Raw genomic sequence first — 20,015 nt, forward strand, 5'->3', positions numbered from 1 at the left:
CGCAACAATTAGAGAAGTATGTAATTATTTTTTTGCATCCCTCACCTTCGATTTGTATTTTATGCGTTTTAAAAATATAATTATGGGTTATTTGACCCAAAAATGAAGAGTTTTGGGGTTAGTTGCTCAAAAAAGTATAAATTGGATTAGATGATCCCGTGTCACAAGTTTAGGGGGCGCGTTGATCCTTTATTCGTTCTATTATCGTCCATAGAATGATCAGGCAATCAAATTTATTAGTGAATTTAAACAAAAATAATCCTAAAATTAACGTTTTGGTTAGATTTATCATTTCAATAGCGGAACATACAAATTGAAACAAAGAAGTTATTAAAATTTAATTGAAGAATCAGAATTAATGGATAATGAGTCAACATACCAACTTTAAAAAAATTTGCTCTGCAAAATGAATTTACCTACCCTCTATTTTAGTGTTTTTACTAAATATACTAATATCTTTCACTTTTGTCAGTTTGATTCATCATCTTTTTGATTTTTGCCACATATTTTCATGACTTGTTTTAAACTGATGTAGCGCAATATTATTCAAATACATTAAAAAATATATTTTATGTGCCATATACAAATCATGTAATGTTCGCTCCAAATAATTCGTCAATATATTTGATAAAAAAATTAAAAAAATGACGGATCAAACTAGTAAAATTTAAAGATTGTGACATCTAATAAAAACGTAAAAATAATATAAAAAAGTTTTATTTTGTCTATTATTTTTATCAAAAACTAAAAAATTATCCTTTTTTGATATCTTCACCAAATTTAAACATTAAAATGGATTTTTATTATATTTGCTTAATATAAATTTTAAAAAAAGCTTAAAAAAGACTTAATAAAAATGGAAAAGAGAGAAAAGGGAGGTAAAGAGTTGTCCGATAGCAGTTGAAAGGCAAAGAGTTGTCAGATGAAGTGCACTCTGAGAAAGATAAGAAATGTTATGCTAGCAGTGTTTTTATCTCTGCACTCTAACACTAACACTAACACATGCATGCATCTTTATTACTATTATCACTCACTTTTTTTATTACCCAATTAATTACTGCTTTTTCCTGAAACCATCTCTTTCCATATTAGTTATAGTCATTCTCCACATTTTTTTGCCAGCCCCCTGTTTTTTCTTGGCAGTTTCATTGATTTATTAGGCCTCATTCTCTCACCTGTCTTTTATCCTCAGAGGGATTTTTCTCCACCTTATTTCTTCCCATTTTATAGAGGTATCGTCCGATGTCCGGAGCTATATCGGTTTAATTTATTCGGATCGAGAGGTGCGTATGACTTATTAAAACGATAAAATACTAAACGTTGGAATGAACCAGCAAAAAACTGTACGAATTTAAAAATTGTTGAATCGGCTGAACCATTAGCTACCTTTTTAGAAATTTGATTAAAACAAATTATGTATATAAGAGTTTTTTTTATTACTATAAGAGGGCTATTTATGCAAAACATATACAATTTTTCTAAATATATATATATATATATACTACTTTTATTTAAATGGTGTAACTAGTCGTTAAATCTGTTCAACCAGCCATGCCAGTTTTACTAGCAGTCCAAATTTTAAATTATTGCGATAATTTATTTTAAAATTATTTCATATTCATGGTTCTAATCGGTACTTCTTGTTTAGAGAAAATAAATCCTTTCCGTCCCATTCTAACCACTTCATTCTAACACCGCCAATACTTCTCTCAAAATCTCACTGACTCTAATTATGCTTTTCCAAAGCTTCTTATTATTGCTCTTTTTATTATCATGCAAATCATATTTTTATTAATTTTACTTTTTGTATCATGGATAATATTTTAAATTATGAAAATTTAATTAGTTGGTAAAAGAATTATAATTTACTTGAAATAAAGTATTATTGAATATAAACAATGAGTTAGAACATGGTTTATAACATAGTCAACTATGACTATCAAAAAAAATTTAATGAATAGAAATGTACGTGGTATCAGGAGAATAGGGCGAAAAGTACTACTCTTAAAAGCGAGACAAAACATAAAATTGCAATTATAAGTATTAAGAAGTCGGGAGTATAAACAAGTTTGACTATTCGTGAGTTACTCATATTCGAGTTAAAAAAATTAAAATCAACTTCAAAAATTTCAAACAAACAGGATATATACTCATAAGTAAATTTTCTTGAGAAATTGCATACAAAAATGTGATGTTGTTTATACACTTACAATAATGTCTATAAAGTGAGCATCCACTATATTTTATTTTGTGCGTATAATTTTGTTGCTCCTTTTTTCTCCTAGCTACTCGATTATACACTCATATCAACGGCATAGTGCAGTAGATTGCTTGAAGTTTAATTGATTTTAGAGTTTTTGAATTTTGTTTCTATCGTTGTCTTTATCTCCAAGAAAAGAGGAAAAAAAAATCAATGATCTTTCATCTAAGACCATATTTGGTTCATGGGTAATTATTCCATAAAAAATAAAATAGTCATTTTGTTAGTTTTTAAGAGGAATACCTATTCCACAAAATGATGAAATAGTAATTATTTGAAATACTTATTTTATGAATTAAAACAAAGGATTGTCATTGTATATAGAATAGTTATTCCATTCCGAACATATTTCATGAACCAAACATGCATGGCCTAAATGGTATATGCATTGATAAAATTATTTTAAAATTATAAGATCAAATCGTCTCAAGCGTCATAATTTTTTCTTTTCCAAATGATAAAATAAATCATTGTAGATTTGTTTTTTCAATTGCTTTGATTTAACTATTGTTATGTTTAGATAATTCAACTCATTCACATCATTTTTGTTTATTTATTTATTTGTAATCATTGCATTCATTTAGGCGTCAAATCACATGTTTAAAATTCAATTTTAGAGTCGGATTATACTTGAAACAAAATTGATTAAATTAGATTCGAATCGATAAAATTAGAATATTTTGATATGATTAATATTTTTGCTAAAAGTTTAAAGTTATCGACTGATCATAAGGTAGTTCCAGAAATAATAATAATTTCTAAATTTAGTTAGAGGCCAGTCCTCTTAAGTGTTTCGAAACGAAAACAAACCCTATCCGTTTTGCTGTCAAGTAGAACAAACGGCACCTCTGAAGTAGTTGTCGTTTATTGTTCGCGAAACGAAGTAGTTGTCGTTTACTGTTCTTGGCTTAAACTATTTTCGGCCATCCATATTCCATATAAAGACGCAATCTGGTTTAATTCATTTCCCCAAAAAGTTAAAATCATCATGTTGTTCTCTTTACATTAAACAATAAAAAATCATTTTTTAAAATCTATTTAAATTATTCATTAAAAAAATCTATATAAATTTAGCTCTTGAAACACATTAATCGATTAGCAAAAAAATTAATTTTAATATTATTAATTCAAAGTTTAGTGACTACTCCTTTTAATTCCTTTTAATTTTCCTATTTCAATATCTTAACATACCTGATTATTTTACATGCATACTATATTTTTTATAATTTTAACATTCATATTAATGGTAAAACTTATCAAATAAATTAACATTTGAGTTCTTTTTTAATCACACAAATAAATTAAGTATTTGGTTTTTAAAAAGAAAGTTCTACTTTTAAACTATAAGCGATTAATTATTTTGATTTTTGACCATTAGTGTTTATATGTATTTTTACTTGCAAAAACTAAAAAATTTAATAGAGATCCGTCAGATCACGACGGGATCCTTTTTGTACCATTTTTAATGACTATAGGCGTAAGAAACACAATCCATTTCTAAATATTTAGGCCTAATGTTGTAAAAAGGCCAAATCTTTCACAAAAGTTTCACAAAAATCCTGACCTTTCAATTTTATCAATTTTGGCCAAAAACTGATTATTTGGTTTCACAAAAGCCCTGACCTTTCAATTTTGTCAATTTTGGCCAAAAATAAATTATTTAGTTTCACAAAAGTCCTGACCTTTCAATATTCGGCATGCCACATAGGCGTCACATAGGCAAATTGAAATCAAATTGAGAGTTGGCCACAATTAAAACCAAATAATTTGTTTTTAGCCAAAATCGACAAAATTGAAAGGTCAGGACTTTTGTGAAACTTTTATGAAAGGTTTGGCCTTTTTAAGACATTTGGCCAAATATTTATATAAATAGTCCGACTTATACAAGCCAATGTGTACTACTCCCTCCGTCCCAATAGAATTGTTTACTTTGCCTTTATCACACAGTTTAAGAAAAACAATTATTATTTATGGGTTTTATAAAAATTTCCTTACTTTTCTTATCATACCCCTATTAATTATGGAGTCCACTTTCAATTTACTCATTAGTGGATTTTAAATAGGGATAATATAGGAAAATTAAGTGTAAAAATTAGTTACTTTTTGAAAGTGGACAAGAGTTTTGGGACAAAAAAAATTTTCAAAGTGGACAACTCTATTAGGACGGAGGGAGTATTTACTAATTTTAAGCCTCAAATGACTTTTATTAGAGCGGCTCAGAAAGATCCAAAATGGACTGACCAGAATTTTAAGCCTAGAAGCCACTTAGTTAATGTTGTTTAGAATTTTTTTATTAAATAAATATGTGTTTATCTCAATTAATAGTTGATTCTCATTATTATATGATTTCTTCTAATATTTTGTAATTGCTTCTTAATGCAGTCTCTTCTTTGTAACATCAAATCTATGAACAAAATTAATTCAGAGCTCAATTGTTATTATTTATGTAATTGACTTAATTTAGAAGTACTTTTTATTGATTTTGTTTAAATTTCCATATATATTTCAAAAATATCACTACACCACTCATATGGCAAGTCAATCTTAAACTTAAGATACACTTTTTTTATCGAAAGATAAAATTTCATTCAACAATAATTTCAGTTTTAATCACAATATTTGGATTAGATATTACACCAAACCTTTTAAGAATTTTTGAGCTATTAAGAGTCACCCAACAAACTCAACAAATACTAAATTTAATAATAGATCTAGCCAAACGAGTATAAAATTATAAATTTAAATTATCACAACATAAAAGTTATAAATCTAATAATCTAAAAAACTAAAATTAATTATAAATATTTAAATCTGTAAATGTAATCTTTCAACTCGTTGGAATATACCGTAAATGCCGAGGACGACACTGGAGACGTTGAAAAAACACTGGAGCTATTAGAGCCGCCGGAGAAATAATAAGAAAAACAACAAAGACTAAAAATAGTCTATTTAGGATAGATAAAAATAAAAAAAACTACAAAAACCAACATAAAATAAGATATGTAATGGAAAACATCACTTATTTATCCACCCTCCTTTCCTAAGTTAGCTTTTGAAAATGAGTCCTACCTAAATCCATTTGATATGATATCCAAGCTGGGCTTCCGTCCAAATGATGAGAATTAGATCCAGCCCATTTGCTTGTAATATTTTGTTCCTTTTCTTGAAGCCTTTATTTGCTAGAGTTAGGGATGCTATTGCTAGAAGTAGTGTTTAGCATCGGCTAATTCGGCTCAGCTCTAAATTCATGAGAATCGACAATGCTTAAGTTTTATAAATGTACGATCAAACAGTTAATTTTTTTATCAAACACTAAAATCTTTTTAACTAAACTTTTCAGTGTGAATTAATTGACAGACCTATAACTTTTGATCCAAAATCAATTAAAAGCCGTAAAAATTTGGATACAAAATCAAACAATATCCTTTATAATTTTGAGATTTTTTTTTAATTTTACAAATCCTCTAACCGAATCATTAATTGAACTCCAAAATTCTCTAAATTGGGCACAAAACTAATTTTTACGAAAAGTTTGAACCAAGCGATTTGATAATTGGTTCGATTTGATTTCTTGATCTGATTCGGTTTTTGCACAACCCAGTTAAAGATAATCACAGTGATGTGCAATTCAGTCAAGTTGTAGCGAGAAATATCCAATTGAAAACTTTTAAAATGTTGGTATTAAAAAAGTATTGGAGCAAGTAGAAGGAATATTCCAAATTTTGTTATAAACTCCAAAGAAATTCTTCTCCGCAATTAACTCCTCATTTCTACATCGTACAGCTTTCGGAATAGATAGATATGTGTGATAATGAAAAGAAAAAAGCAGTGTGGCTAAAGGCTTATCAGTAAGGAAGTATTGTATGCCACACAATGGTTTGTTTGGTTGACATTAATTTGAAGTTGAAGCACAGCAAGGTTGCGATTGATTCCTCATTGCACCTCTTAGCTGTCTGATTGTCCTGTTAGAATCCTGCTGCATGTGCTTTGGACCACCTATTTGATGTCTTCCTTCTCTACTAGGTAACTGCTTTTCCAATTCCTCAGGCTCTAACCTACCCACTTCATTTGTTGAATACACTAACAGAAGCTCACTGCCTGTGGGAGAATACGAGATTGCAAAAAGATATGCCAGTAATGTAATTTTATTTACAAGTATGTTTAACATTTTTACGCTTATTAAACCATAGTTTTTTTTTAATGAATTATAAATACGGACGAGGCTAAAATGTACAACCGGACAACAAGCTATTAACCGTTTATTAAAAAAACTATATTTCGTTAAGAATTTTTGATTTTTTTTATAGTTTGACGGTTATTTTGTAAAAGTGACCGCAAATATGAACTCTACAAAATAACTATCAAACTATAAAAAAAAAATCAAAAAAAATAATCTAGCAATCTACGTAGTCTTCTAGAGTTACATATTTGCGGTTACTAAATTATAGCTATTTTATAAAACAACTGTGAAACTATAAAAAAAAAATCAAGAAAAAATATCTAGCAATGCTAGATTATTTTGATTTTTTTTTTAAATTGAGTTGATTAAGATTACTTCAAATTTGGATTAGTTACAATAGTAAGAAATTCAAGATAATTCAAAAACCAATCTCGATCACCTGACAAATAACTAGCATTTTCGCAAAAAGTATGTGTTGTCTTGTTTGCAGATCGCCACAAAAAATTTAAATTAACCGATTCGACACGTACAACCATCAAAAGAGAATATAATATTATCATCAAAATTTAGTTCACTTGGTCAAAAGGACCAGTAAGAATGTTTTCTTTCACCAAAAGAGAAAATACCGAATTTGACGATGAACCACTTTCATATGAGTGAATTCTATCATTTAATTATAGAATTTATGTGCAATGGATCCAGAAATACCAGTGTTTTAGGCAAGAAATTCCCATCATCATCTTACTAATTGATGGGAAATCAAACCCTAAAACAGTTATAGTTGTCCCTGTCAGTGAAAATAGAATTAACCAGGAAAGAAACTTCTTGTAGTTTTGCAGAATCAAAGGGGGCTCACCATTTGCCAACATGCTTAACACTAAACACCATCAAAACTTGTGGTCCTTCTCAGGATTACACCACTATATAAACTTCATAGTAGCCCCTCTGAAATCTCACACCAATCAAAATGCTTTACATTATCTTCCTCACTGCTCTCTTATTCGTCACTCCATCCTCTCACGCCGCAGATTTCTGCGTCGCAAAACTAAAAGGATTCGGCGGTCCTTCAGGATACGCCTGCCGGGACCCTGCAAAGGTCACCGTGGATGATTTCATCTTCTCCGGCCTCGGCATTCCCGGTAACACAACCAACATCATCAGTGCTGCTGTAACACCAGCTTTTGTTCAGCAATTTCCAGGTCTAAATGGCCTTGGCCTCTCCGGGGGAAGGCTAGACCTTGCAGCAGGTGGTGTTATCCCATTGCACACTCACCCAGCCGCCTCTGAGCTTCTCTTTGTCGCCTCCGGGAAGATAACCGCCGGTTTTATTTCCTCCGGCGCCAATGTTGTTTACACAAAGACACTTATGAAAGGTGACCTAATGGTGTTTCCTCAAGGATTGCTTCATTTTCAGATAAATGCCGGTGGTTATCCAGCTCTTGGTATTGTTACCTTTAACAGCCCTGAACCTGGTCTGCAAATTACTGATTTTGCACTGTTTGCTAACAATTTCCCCACTCCATTGATTGAAAAATCCACTTTTCTTGACGAAGCTACAATTAAGAAGCTCAAGAGTGTTCTTGGTGGTACTGGTTAAGGCTTGTTAAACCTGTTTTTGAAGTTGTTTCATGTTTTTGTATTTTTTTTCCCCTTTTAATCTGTTAATTTTGTTGAACTGATGTGGATTTGTTATTTTAGCTCTTGATTTTTCTGATCAATGTTTAGCAATTTCATGTAATCATTTTTTTAATAAAAGATTTAGTGTGAAGCTCCAATAAGTGTTTTTTTTTTATATATATTTATATATAAATCTTCTTGCTTGAAAATAAAAGAATGGATGATACGGAGATTATAGGTTAAATTGTTAAAATATATCAAAGTCGACTTATATAAACCCGTCCTATAAATTCAACGGGCGAGATAATTCTGGTCCATAAAATTAGATAATTGATTCTCATAATACCCAAAATATCATCTTATTGTTTTTTAATAAAACCTTGGTTCGTTTATTTTAATTGTTAAATTTTATTTCATTCCAATGAGTAGGGGTGTGCAAAAACCGACCGAAACCGAATAACCAAACCAAACCAACAAATTTGGTTCGATTCGGTTTGAAAAGGTAGAATAACTTCGGTTGGTCGGTTCGGTTTTGGAAGTAAAAAAATTTCAGTCACTTTTACACGTAAACCGAACCGAAATAACCGACCGAACCAACAAGTTTGATTTAGTTTAAAAAATTAATTTTTTTCCAAAATTTCGGTTCGATTTTTAAAAAAACCAAATTTTTTGATTCGGTCGGTTTGGTTTAACCGAATGCACACCTCTACCAATGAGAGGTTTTTTTTTCCGGTCTGAAGACAAACACTACAACCACATTTTGCGCTTTTTTTTCCTCTTAACAATCAACTTTTATTTGTTTTCTCATGAAAAATAATTACATATGCATAATTTCACTTTAACGAGGAGATACACATGAGAAGTTTTAAGGTAAGAAAAGCCACAATTTTTTTTGATGAAAAATCTCTTTATAAAACAAAATTGAAGTTTAATAATTAAATTGATGGAGCAAAGTTCGATCTTAAAATTGCAAAATATTGACAAAATAGGTACCCAATAATCAGTTACCGCCATAAATTTACATGACATGATTAATAACCTATAATGATATCTAATGAGATCAGATAGATCCGCAAGTTTGATTTCAGGTAAAAGCATTCAATTTTGCTATTCTCGGTTTGAATCTACTCCATTTGATTCTATAATATAATCGAAATGACTATTCTCAATGGTCAAGTCAGTTTAAATGGGAGAAAGAAGTAAGAAGAGAAAGATCGAATAAAAAAATGTGGAAAAAGAATTTTAACCTTAGGTGTTATCTGTTTTGAGATATTTATAGGGATACTGACGTGGCAGAGTTTATTAGAGGTGTGATGATGTATCCGATTCGATAATTCTTTTTATTATGCGAGTGATATGAAGAGGCGTTTGTAGGGTATCAAATGTTCTATTGTTAGACGTTCTACTGTCAGAGGATCTCTTATCAGAAGATCATTGGGGATCTTTAGCATCTCTGAGCCGAGTTTAACTATGTCGGATTGGCTCTGTCTCCGAGTTTAAGATCCAATCATGCCGACGTGGGAGTTATCTCGGGTTTCCGAGGTCCGAAAAAGTTGGGTTAGCTTGGGTATGGGAGCTAAGATGAGCTAATGTTGGTTCATCGGTCTCAGATGTTCTAACTATGACCAGGCGCTTGTTTTGGGCTTAAGTTATGCCGGTTCTTGACCTCGGGTGCTCTGGCTGAGACTCGATTTAGAATTTGGACTTGAACTTTAAACTTTTACAACTGTGCTACCTTTATAGTGTTATCAATAATGGTTATAATATTCAATTTCTTATATATTTTGATAACTTAATATTTATTTTTCAAACAACGTGCGCACTTTCATAAAGTGTGTATTATTGAATTATTACAAAAAAAATTCATCAATTTTTTCATTTCTCTGTACTTTTTATATTTTCTATCATAGAACCGGAGTCTTAGCTTTAATTTTTAATTAATTATTTTCAAATAATATATGAGTTGAGTTGAGTGAAACTCACATAGAAAAATATTTAGTATGAAAATAGAAACATCTCTTCACTTATTATAGTATCTATTTTTTATGATGATAAATATAAAAAATGCGATATTTTTTTTTTGATAATCAAATAACTTTATTGAGGATAAATCGAAGCAGTTACAGACGTAAGATATTCAGGAAAGTTCGAAAACCAATCCCGATGACCTGACAAGGAACGAGCATTACGCGCTAACAAGTGCGCAGCTAGATTCGCAGACCGCCTTACAAAAGAAAAAGATAAACTAGAAAACTGCTCCGCTAATAAAACACAATCCTCAACCAACAAATCACCCTTAGCAAGCTCGGGATTTCGAATATCTTGAACTACCTCCAAAGCATCGGACTCAATAATAAGATTACTCCATCCCTTCATCCAGCTTAGCACTTCCCTGATGCCAATAAGTTCAACTGATCTAGCATCAAAAAGACCTACAAAAGAAAGTTGCCTTGCTTGTATAATTTCACCTGCAGCATTTCGCACAACACAACCCATAGCTGCTCTACCTTCTGACTTAAAGATAGCCCCATCCACATTAACTTTGGTGAAACCCACAGCAGGAGGGGTCCAAATTGCCTTACCATCTTCACTAGCAAGCTCTCTTTCACCAAATAATACTCCTTTCTTTCTCGCGTTCTGCCAGGAAGAAAGTTGCTGACTTGCTGCGTTAACCACATTCTCAGCACTGTTACATTTTCCTTCCCAAACAGCCCCATTCCGATTAAGCCACAAGTGCCAACAAATCATAGCCGCAAGCTCTCTATCTTCCATCTTCAAGTTCTCGAGCCAAGAACGACACCACTTCTCACAATTCCAATCGGCATTAACAGCCAGGTGAAGCTTAGACACCCCCCAACTGGAAATGGCAACTTCACAACCATAAAAAATATGCGATGCCGTCTCGTTCATACTGTTACAAACCTGACATTGGCCGTTAATGAATACCCTTTTACTAGCCAAAGCATCAACCGACGGCAGGTAACCAGAAACTAACCGCCAAATGAAATTTCTGACATGAAGAGGGATATTTAGGTTCCACAAACGATTCCAGCAAAACGGCGATACCTGCAACTCATCAACAGCAAACTCACCTCTTAAACTTCTATAAACACTTCTAACTGAGAATCGATTTTTCTCATCTAAAACCCAGATCCAGCTATCCTTCAAATTTCTTACGCTTATAGGCACTGATAATATTCGAACCTGATCCTCCTCCACAAACAGGTCTCGGAGAATTTCCAAGTCCCACTCTCTTGTCTCCTCTTTAAATAGTTGCCAAACCTTGGAATCATTCAAATTTGGCCTATGATCAGACACAATGAAACCCGAAGATTTATCTATAAGCCAAGGATCCTGCCATATATTTGTGGATTTTCCATCACCAATCCTCACTCGGACTCCTCTACGCATCACTTTTTGAGTAGCGAAAATGCTTCGCCACACAAAACTCGGATTCGATCCCAACTTTGCTCCTAAAAAAGAAGTCTTTGGAAAATATTTTGCTTTAAACACACGACTCATAAGCGAATCACCATTAATAAGTAATCTCCAAGCTTGTCTTGACAACATTGCGACATTAAAATCGTGAATCTTTCGAAAGCCAATACCTCCAAATTTCTTCGGTTTGCAAAGCTTATCCCAACTAGCCCAACAAATACCCTTCTTAGCCTCACTATTCCTCCCCCACCAAAACGAGTTCATCATTCTTTCAAGCTCGGCACACAAATCTAAAGGAATGAGAAAAACATTCATGACAAAATTTGGCATCGCTTGAGCAACCGTCTTAAGGAGAATCTCTTTGCCACCCCTCGAGAGCGCTTTAGAATTCCACCCCTTAATTTTTTGCCAAACTTTCTCTCGAATAAATGAAAAGATCGCCCTCTTGTTTCTACCCACCAACGACGGTAGCCCGAGGTACTTTCCTTGATCCGCAACCTCCCCCACATTCAGCAAATCACAAACATCTTTCTTGAGACTCGACATAACATTAGCACCGAACATAATGTTTGTCTTCTGTAGATTAACTTTCTGCCCTGACAGTCCTTCATATGACTTTAACACTGCTTTAACAACTCCTGCCTCCTCCAATGAAGCTCGAAAAAACAAATAACAATCATCTGCAAAGAAAAGATGATTAATAGCCGGGGCACCTCTACACACCGAAACCCCGTGAATACGTCCTCTTTCCTCTTCTCTAGCAAGTAAACAACTCAACCCTTCAGCACAAATAATAAATAAATAAGGGGATAGTGGATCCCCCTGTCTCAAGCCTCGACTCGGCTTAATAGGGTCATCATCATAACAATCTCCCACACTGGTATAACAAACAGAAGAAATACATTCCATAATCAAAGCGATCCATTTAGCGTTAAAGCCTAGCTTCTGCATCATAAACTTTACAAAAGACCATTCTATCCTGTCATACGCTTTACTCATATCAATTTTTAAAGCCGCATTGCCTATTTTACCTCTCCTATTCCTCCGCAAAAAATGCCCAATCTCATAAGCCACTAGAAAATTATCAGTTATAAGTCTGTTTTCAACAAACGCACTTTGATTTTCAGAAATGATTAAAGGCATCAAGTGTTTCATACGGTTTAAAATCACATTAGTCGGCGATGAAAAATACATCAAGAAGTTATATGAAGAGAAGTATTTTAATATTTAAAAATTAATGAGAAAGTGCATCAACAAAATATAATTAATGAGAAATGCATCATCTAGCGATAGTGTTCGATACGATTTGAGAATATATATATAGCTCCACAAATTAACCCTCTTTTATTTGCACCTGATATTGTAAAATCACCGTTTACATCCAAATTCACACTTTTCGTTTTCAATTCTATCCTAACCTAAAACAATTGACACCATGGCAGCCATGCCAACGAATTCTATTTACTCATCTGTCACAATCCAAAACCGAGGGCCGCGATCAGCGCTAGGGAACGGAAGTGTTTGCTCTGAAACCCGTAAAAAACATAAAAACGAGTAAAAATTTAAAATTCTAAAAAATCACGGGATATTTGATTATCGGCTGATATGGCTGCCAGTCAGTGTCAAAAGTGTCCTTATATTTTCAAACCTAAAAATCATAATTTAAAAACTAAACTCCTAAAAATCTAGGGACTTTTTTGCTCTTTTTACATATTATAAAAAAATTGTAAATTATTCTTTTCTAATCTTTTCTAAATCCCTAAATTTTTAGGATTTTAGTTTTTAGATTATGATTTTTAGGTTTGAAAATTTAAGGACATTTTCGACACCGTGGCAGGCATGTCAGCCGATGAGTAAGTATAATTGCCTGATATGGCTACCATGGTGTCAACTTTTTTGGATTAGGGTGGAATTGAAAACGAAAGATGTGAATTTGGGTGTAATCGACGATTTTATAAATCAAGGTGCAAACGAAAAACGACTAAAAGAATTTTTAGACCATTAACCTAAAACTAATTAAAAATTTGAATATTTATTTTTTTATTTGAATCACAATTTAGTTAGTTATATTTTAAATTTGTTCTTTTATTTCTAAATTAAGATTATTTAGTAATATTTTATTTAATATATTTTGGCTATATAAGGCTATACCATAACATCTAATATTATTAAAAAATCACTATCTTTTTTTAATTTTCATGTTGCTTTCTAAATTTTCATTAGTGTTGTAGCATTAGAGGTGAGCACGGTTCGCGGGAATTCGGAGATCGGCAAATTTCTGGGACGAAATCAAAAACCGAAAATATCAAAAATGGGATTTTCGGAGTCGTAACAATGATCGGTTCGGTTTGAAAATCCTATTTTTCGGTATGGTTCAGTACAATAATTTGGTTCTAACGGTTTGGTACAGATATCACTAAAAACACATATATTAATTTATTTATAATATAGGCCCTAATATTTTATAATATATTATTTTGAGTCTTCAAAATAGTTAGCTACTAATTCATTGCACTATTTTTATATTTCTAACTATCACAAATAAATAGGGCTTTCTCCATAAATACTTAAATAAGTGGCTCATATAACTTTTATATGCTGCACATAATTTTTTTTGGCACTTATACGCTTTTTTATATTTGAGTTGGCATATGTACTCCATTATTTATTCTTGGACCTGTTACGCTAGTCATAATTAAGCCATTTTATCATGCTTTTTTTTAGGGTGTTGCTATTCGCCGCCCGCTTTTACTTAGCACCGCACAGGCGAAAGACATTTCTGCCCCTCTAGCAAAATTTCAAAAAAAAAGGTTCTCTCAACTCATTCGAACACACTCGAACAACTACGTAAAAAGTCGAGTAAAATGACGGATAACGAGTATAATTCGTCGGGAAACGAATATCGACGTTCGGAAACAAGTTTTTCCGGCTTTTCCGAGATAAAAAATAGTTTTTTAAAAATTTTATTTAAAATTTTTGAAGGGGGACGATTGCGTTTCACGTCCTCTCCAGAGGAGGGGACGCCGGAATTCGGCGTCCTCTCCGGAGGAGAGGACGTGAAAACCAACGTCCCCTCTAGAGGAGGGGACGCCAATTTTCGGCGTCCCCTCTTCTAGAGAGGACGTTCGGTGTCCTCTCTAGAAGAGGGGACGCCGAAAATTGGCGTCCCCTCCTCTAGAGGGGACGCCGAACGCCGGCGTCCACTCTTCTGGAGGCGTCCTCTTTTCCTTCCGCGACCGATTTTTTTTTAATAATTACAGTGATTTTTTATTGCATATTATTACGACTTTATATTACATATTATTACGATTTGTTAAACGTAAGTATTTATGTTTTGCAGGTTCATTTAGAAGATTATGGCGATTTTCATCTCGTTCGGAATCCGACATTTTCGTAAAATATGAATTTGAATAGAGTTGAATGAGTTGAGAGGATTTATGTTTTTTGTTTATGAGTTGGTTTTCTATTCAAAAAGTGAAAAGGGCAGAAATGTAATGTGGCTGTGCGGTGCTAAGTAAAAAAGGGCGGTGTTTAGCAATCCATTTTTTTTATTACAGCCCTTTTCTTTTTTCAATTTTACATATTAGTAATAGGTTCATTATAATTAATAAGTTTAATTATATTTATAAAACACTTGTTATTTTTAAATGTTTAATTGTTTATATATGAACACTTGTCATTGTTTTAACTTCTCCCTCTTTAATATTTAACATTTAATTATTATTTATTAAGTTATTATACATTGACACTTTTTATCTAATTTTTTTCTAGACAATAATATAATCTCCTTTATTTTATACTCCCTCCGTCCCACTCTAATTGACAAAATAACTAAATTACAATAACCAATACAAACTAATAAATGACATAGAGAGTTACTTGTATACCCTTCTATTGATAATAGAGCTAATTAATGTTATTAGTATATTAGTCAAATTTTCATTAAATATTCACCATTTTTTCATAAAAGACATGACTTTAAATGAGGATAAAGATGGAAATTTAATGGAAAAAATTATAGTTATGTTAGTTTTGTCAATTAGAATGGGACACCAAAAACTCCATATTTTGTCAATTAGAGTGGGACGGAGGGAGTATTATTTTTTTTAAAAACAAATTTAGTTTAATATATGAGTTATCAGATAAAAAATATTTTCAAGATATGTACTACTTATTTAAAGAAAAATTAATTTTGTTTGACATGAATTTTTATCTTTCAATTTATTATTCTTTAGTAGCTTTTCAGTATTTTTATCATTTTTAGTTCCTTTTTAGCTTCTTTTTAATTGTTCAATTTTTTTATATTAGTTTCTTTTAAAAGAAATAATTTTTCAAATGCATTTTTTTAAAGAAGTGAAAAAAATATCTAATAATAAATTTAACTTCAATAATAATTTTAGTTGTTATTTCTTTATTTTATAGTTGTTTTTTAGTATAGCTATTTGTCACTATTTAATTATTCTTTAATAGCTTTTTAGTTATTCTTTAATTGATATGGTTATTTTTTTAGTTGCTCTATGGTTGCTTGATCTTTAGTTGTATAAATATTATATTTTTAGTTGATTTCTAATACCTCGTTAGTTTATTTGGTTGCTTTTTGGTTGATTATTGGTTGTTCTTTAGTTGTTTTTTAGTTGATTATCGGTTGGTGTTTAGTTGCTTATTGATATGCTTTTTGGTTGTTTTTATTTTATTTTATTTGACTTTTAATTTAGTTGCTCTTCAATTGTTAATTTATATTTTTATAAATAAATATTAATATAAAAAGAAACAAAAAATAGTAAACATTGAATTATTTTATTTGACAATATTTATAATAGTCAAATTATAAAAACAAAAGTAAGATATAAATAATTTCACTGAAAATAATTTTTTAATTTTATATTGATAAAATGTTATTTACATAAGAATCAATGTTAAAAAAAGAAATTGGGATGCTGCAGATAATCTTGATTGGTTAAAAACTTATATATAAATAATAAATAAATGGTTAAAATATTTAAATAAAAATATTATAATTAAAATGATACTTGTATTAACTATATAAAACAAGTGTCTAAAATAGAAAAATGAAAAAACAAGTGTTTAATTATCAAAGAAAAATATCTTATATTATATAATAAGTGTCCAAAATAATAAAAAATTAAATAAAAATTATTATGTATTTTAATTATAAAAGACATTTGTATAATAATAAAATTTGATTATCAATATCAATCATGTGAGTATTTACTTAATATAAATTTAATAAAAACGAATTTATTTTATATTTTTTTATAATAAGAAAATAAATAAGTAATAAATTAAAAATTAAAAATTGAAGCTATAAAATAAAATAAAAAACAAAGAACAAATAAATAAGATTAAATCAAAAAAATTACTAACAAGTGAAATATAAATAAACATCTTAAACTTTTGATTTGACAAAGCATTTATGGTAAATAAAATAGCTAGCACATACAAAAAAAAATATACATTGATTTCACAAAGGTCAATATGACACAAGGTGCATAGCAATTCTAGCAAATATTCAAAGATATAAAATGTACAAACAAAAGCACACATAAGGTATATAAAAAAAGCGTACTTTTAAAAAGGAAAAGCCAAAAAAAAGCACGCTTGTCTAATTAAACTCCATGAGAGTATTTTTGCAAAGTCTAACAAAAAAAGGTATACAACGTCATTTCCTCAAATAAATACTTCATTTGGTCCATAATTTTTATCGCATTTGTTTATTTCACATGGATTAAAAAACTAATAAACATGTCTTGATTTGTATATAGTTTTATTAAATTGTTCATATTAATTATCACTGGTTTTATATTTGACTAGTACTTTTAACCTTATTAAGTTATTTATTATTAGGGATAAATTTGGAAAAATAGCAATTAATACTTTCTTAAAACTCTAATGTGACAAATATTATGTACCAAAATAAATTTTTAAATGCGATAAATATTATGGACCGGATGGAGTAATCACCAAGGCATGTATGCTAATACTATCATTTATTTAAGGCTAATCACCTCAAAAACTACCGACCTTTCATTTTTTTTTCAATAACACCCTGACCTTGCAATTTCGTCAATTGCACCCTATTTCGTATTTTTACATTTCAATAGCACCCTAAATTAAAAAAAATAGATGATTTCATGATTATAAGGATTAAATTTTATAAAATAACCAAATCTAAGGATCATTTTATACTATTTTCTACTTGGCTAAATTTTAACAAGTCCCTTAACTTAAAATATGTTCAAATAAACCATCTTCTCCATTAATTCAAAATTAAAAAAAAAAATTATTTTCCCCGACATCTTTTCTGCTCGACCCGCTGCCGCTTCTGAATCCGCGACCACCCACCGCCGCTTCCGGGACCAGCAGCTGGCCTCCTTCCGGCCATGGAAGATCAGCTGGTCTTCCATGGCCGGAAGACCAAGACCAGCAGATCTGCTGGTCTTCTGGCCGTGGAAGACCAGCAGATCTGCTGGTCTTCTCGCCGTGGAAGACCAGCAGATCTGCTGGTCTTCTCGCCGTGGAAGACCAGCAGATCTGCTGGTCTTCTCGCCGTGGAAGACCAGCAGATCTGCTGGTCTTCCTGTTGAAGACCAGCTGCTGCTGGTCTTCCACGGCCGGGAAGACCAGCTGCTGGTTGCTGGTCTTCCATGGCCGGGAAGACCAGCTGCTGGTCTTCCTTTGGGGAAGACCAGCTGCTGGTCTTCCTTTGGGGAAGACCAGCTCGTCTTCCCCAAAGGAAGGTCTTCCATAGAAGACGCGCAGTTCGTCTTCCATGGAAGACCGGTGACGGAGAGCGGCGTTTGAACGGAGGTGGTGACGGAGAGCGGCGGCGTTCGAACGGATTTATTTATTTTTTGTTATTAGTTTAATTATTTTTTATTATAGAGAAGAGGGTTTGTACATATAATGTTAAACATCATATGATATTTAGAGTTTTTAAAAAATATGAAGGATTCATTTTGAACTTTATCCAAATGAAAATAGTTCAATTTAATACTTTAGGGTGCTATTGAAATGTAAAAATACGAAATAGGGTGCAATTGACGAAATTGCAAGGTCAGAGTGTTATTGAAAAAAAAATGAAAGGTCGGTAGTTTTTGAGGTGATTAGCCTTTATTTAATATCACATATTTTTTGTTATTTGATTAGGGTATTCTATTTTATTTTCAAGGCTAAAATTATATCATTTTTGTCAAAACAATGTAGTTTTGACCAATAATAAAATTATTTTAAATATATTAGTAGTTAATATAATTTTTTAAAAAACACTTTTAATAAATATTAAAATTTTGACAAATTTATATAACTTTCATTGAAATAAATAAGTAATATTTATATAATTATATTTTTAATTTTTATATATATGTAGACTCATATTTTTGGTATATATTATTTAATATTATAAAATAATTTTACAGTTCAGTAATTCAAATGTAATATAAATATAAAATTGAATTAAAAAATAGAATAGAAGAGTATATATATATATATATAATTCCGGTTCTTTGGTTCAGTATGGTTCGGTACGGTTCTCGGTACCAAATTTTTTTGGTACGGTTCTTTGGTTTAATATCTCCAAAATCGAACCAAAAAATACATCTTGACCATTTGTACGGTTCTGGATATTAGACAGGTAAATCGAACCAAATTTTTTTTGGTACGGTTATCTGTCTAAAATCGAACCAAAATTTTTTTGGTACGGATATCTGTTTGAAATATTTGGTATGGTTGCCTGTCTAAAATTTTTGGTACGGATTTCGGTACACTTATCTGTCTAAATTTTTGGTATGGTTCGGTTCGGAAAAAATCAATGATCAAGAAATATTCTTTGGTTCTGGATATTTTTAATTCAGTTTTCGGTTCGATTTTGGAGATATCGAGGACCGTGCACACCAGTATGTAGCATTGATCATTCGTAAATCCTAGGAAGGAATTATTGTCAAGAAAAACCAAAGGGCTGAGGAACAAAATACCTATTGTACATGTGAGGCTAGCAGAACACGAAAGTGTCGTTATTCAAATGAAAATGAAAAATAAGACAATGAAAAAGTCAGAATTCATGGATTGGCTTGTGGGTTGAGTTCATTTTCAGTTCTTAAAAATTAAACAAGAGCTCTGCTGATTATACAATTAACAAGAAAATTCTGAAACAGAATAAAGAATTTTATAATTGGAAATCTGAATATGAATTATTATTTAGATATTGCCCATTTCGATCCAAAAAACGAAACCAAATTCTATAACAGCAATAGTTTTTATTCAAACTCTTTTTATTGTATAAAGAGAGGAAAATAAAAGTTGAAATTCTCAAATCCAAATATAAAATTCCTATCATTTAATATATACAAGAGTTTGCCGGCTTTTGACAATTCGAATCCAAACCTATCACAATCCTCAACTCCTCTCTCTCCAAACCTTATTAGTAGATCTTATACTAAATAATTAAGTTAATGCCAAAGATAACAAGAATTAAGCATAAAGAAAAACATCACATCTTCCAAA

At 31.1% G+C, this 20,015-nt stretch overlaps 1 protein-coding gene across 1 annotated transcript; it reads left to right on the forward strand.

The window, feature by feature from the left end:
- The first annotated feature begins 7,388 nt into the window (after positions 1 to 7,388).
- On the forward strand, positions 7,389 to 8,218 carry LOC126683350 (germin-like protein subfamily 3 member 1). The gene has a single exon (XM_050379214.2). It carries the CDS (start codon positions 7,408 to 7,410, stop codon positions 8,035 to 8,037), a length of 630 nt encoding a protein of 209 aa, XP_050235171.1. The 5' UTR covers positions 7,389 to 7,407; the 3' UTR covers positions 8,038 to 8,218.
- The last annotated feature ends 11,797 nt before the right edge of the window (positions 8,219 to 20,015 follow it).

This window comes from Mercurialis annua, linkage group LG5 (assembly GCF_937616625.2).
Source record: "Mercurialis annua linkage group LG5, ddMerAnnu1.2, whole genome shotgun sequence".
Taxonomy (NCBI): domain Eukaryota; kingdom Viridiplantae; phylum Streptophyta; class Magnoliopsida; order Malpighiales; family Euphorbiaceae; genus Mercurialis; species Mercurialis annua.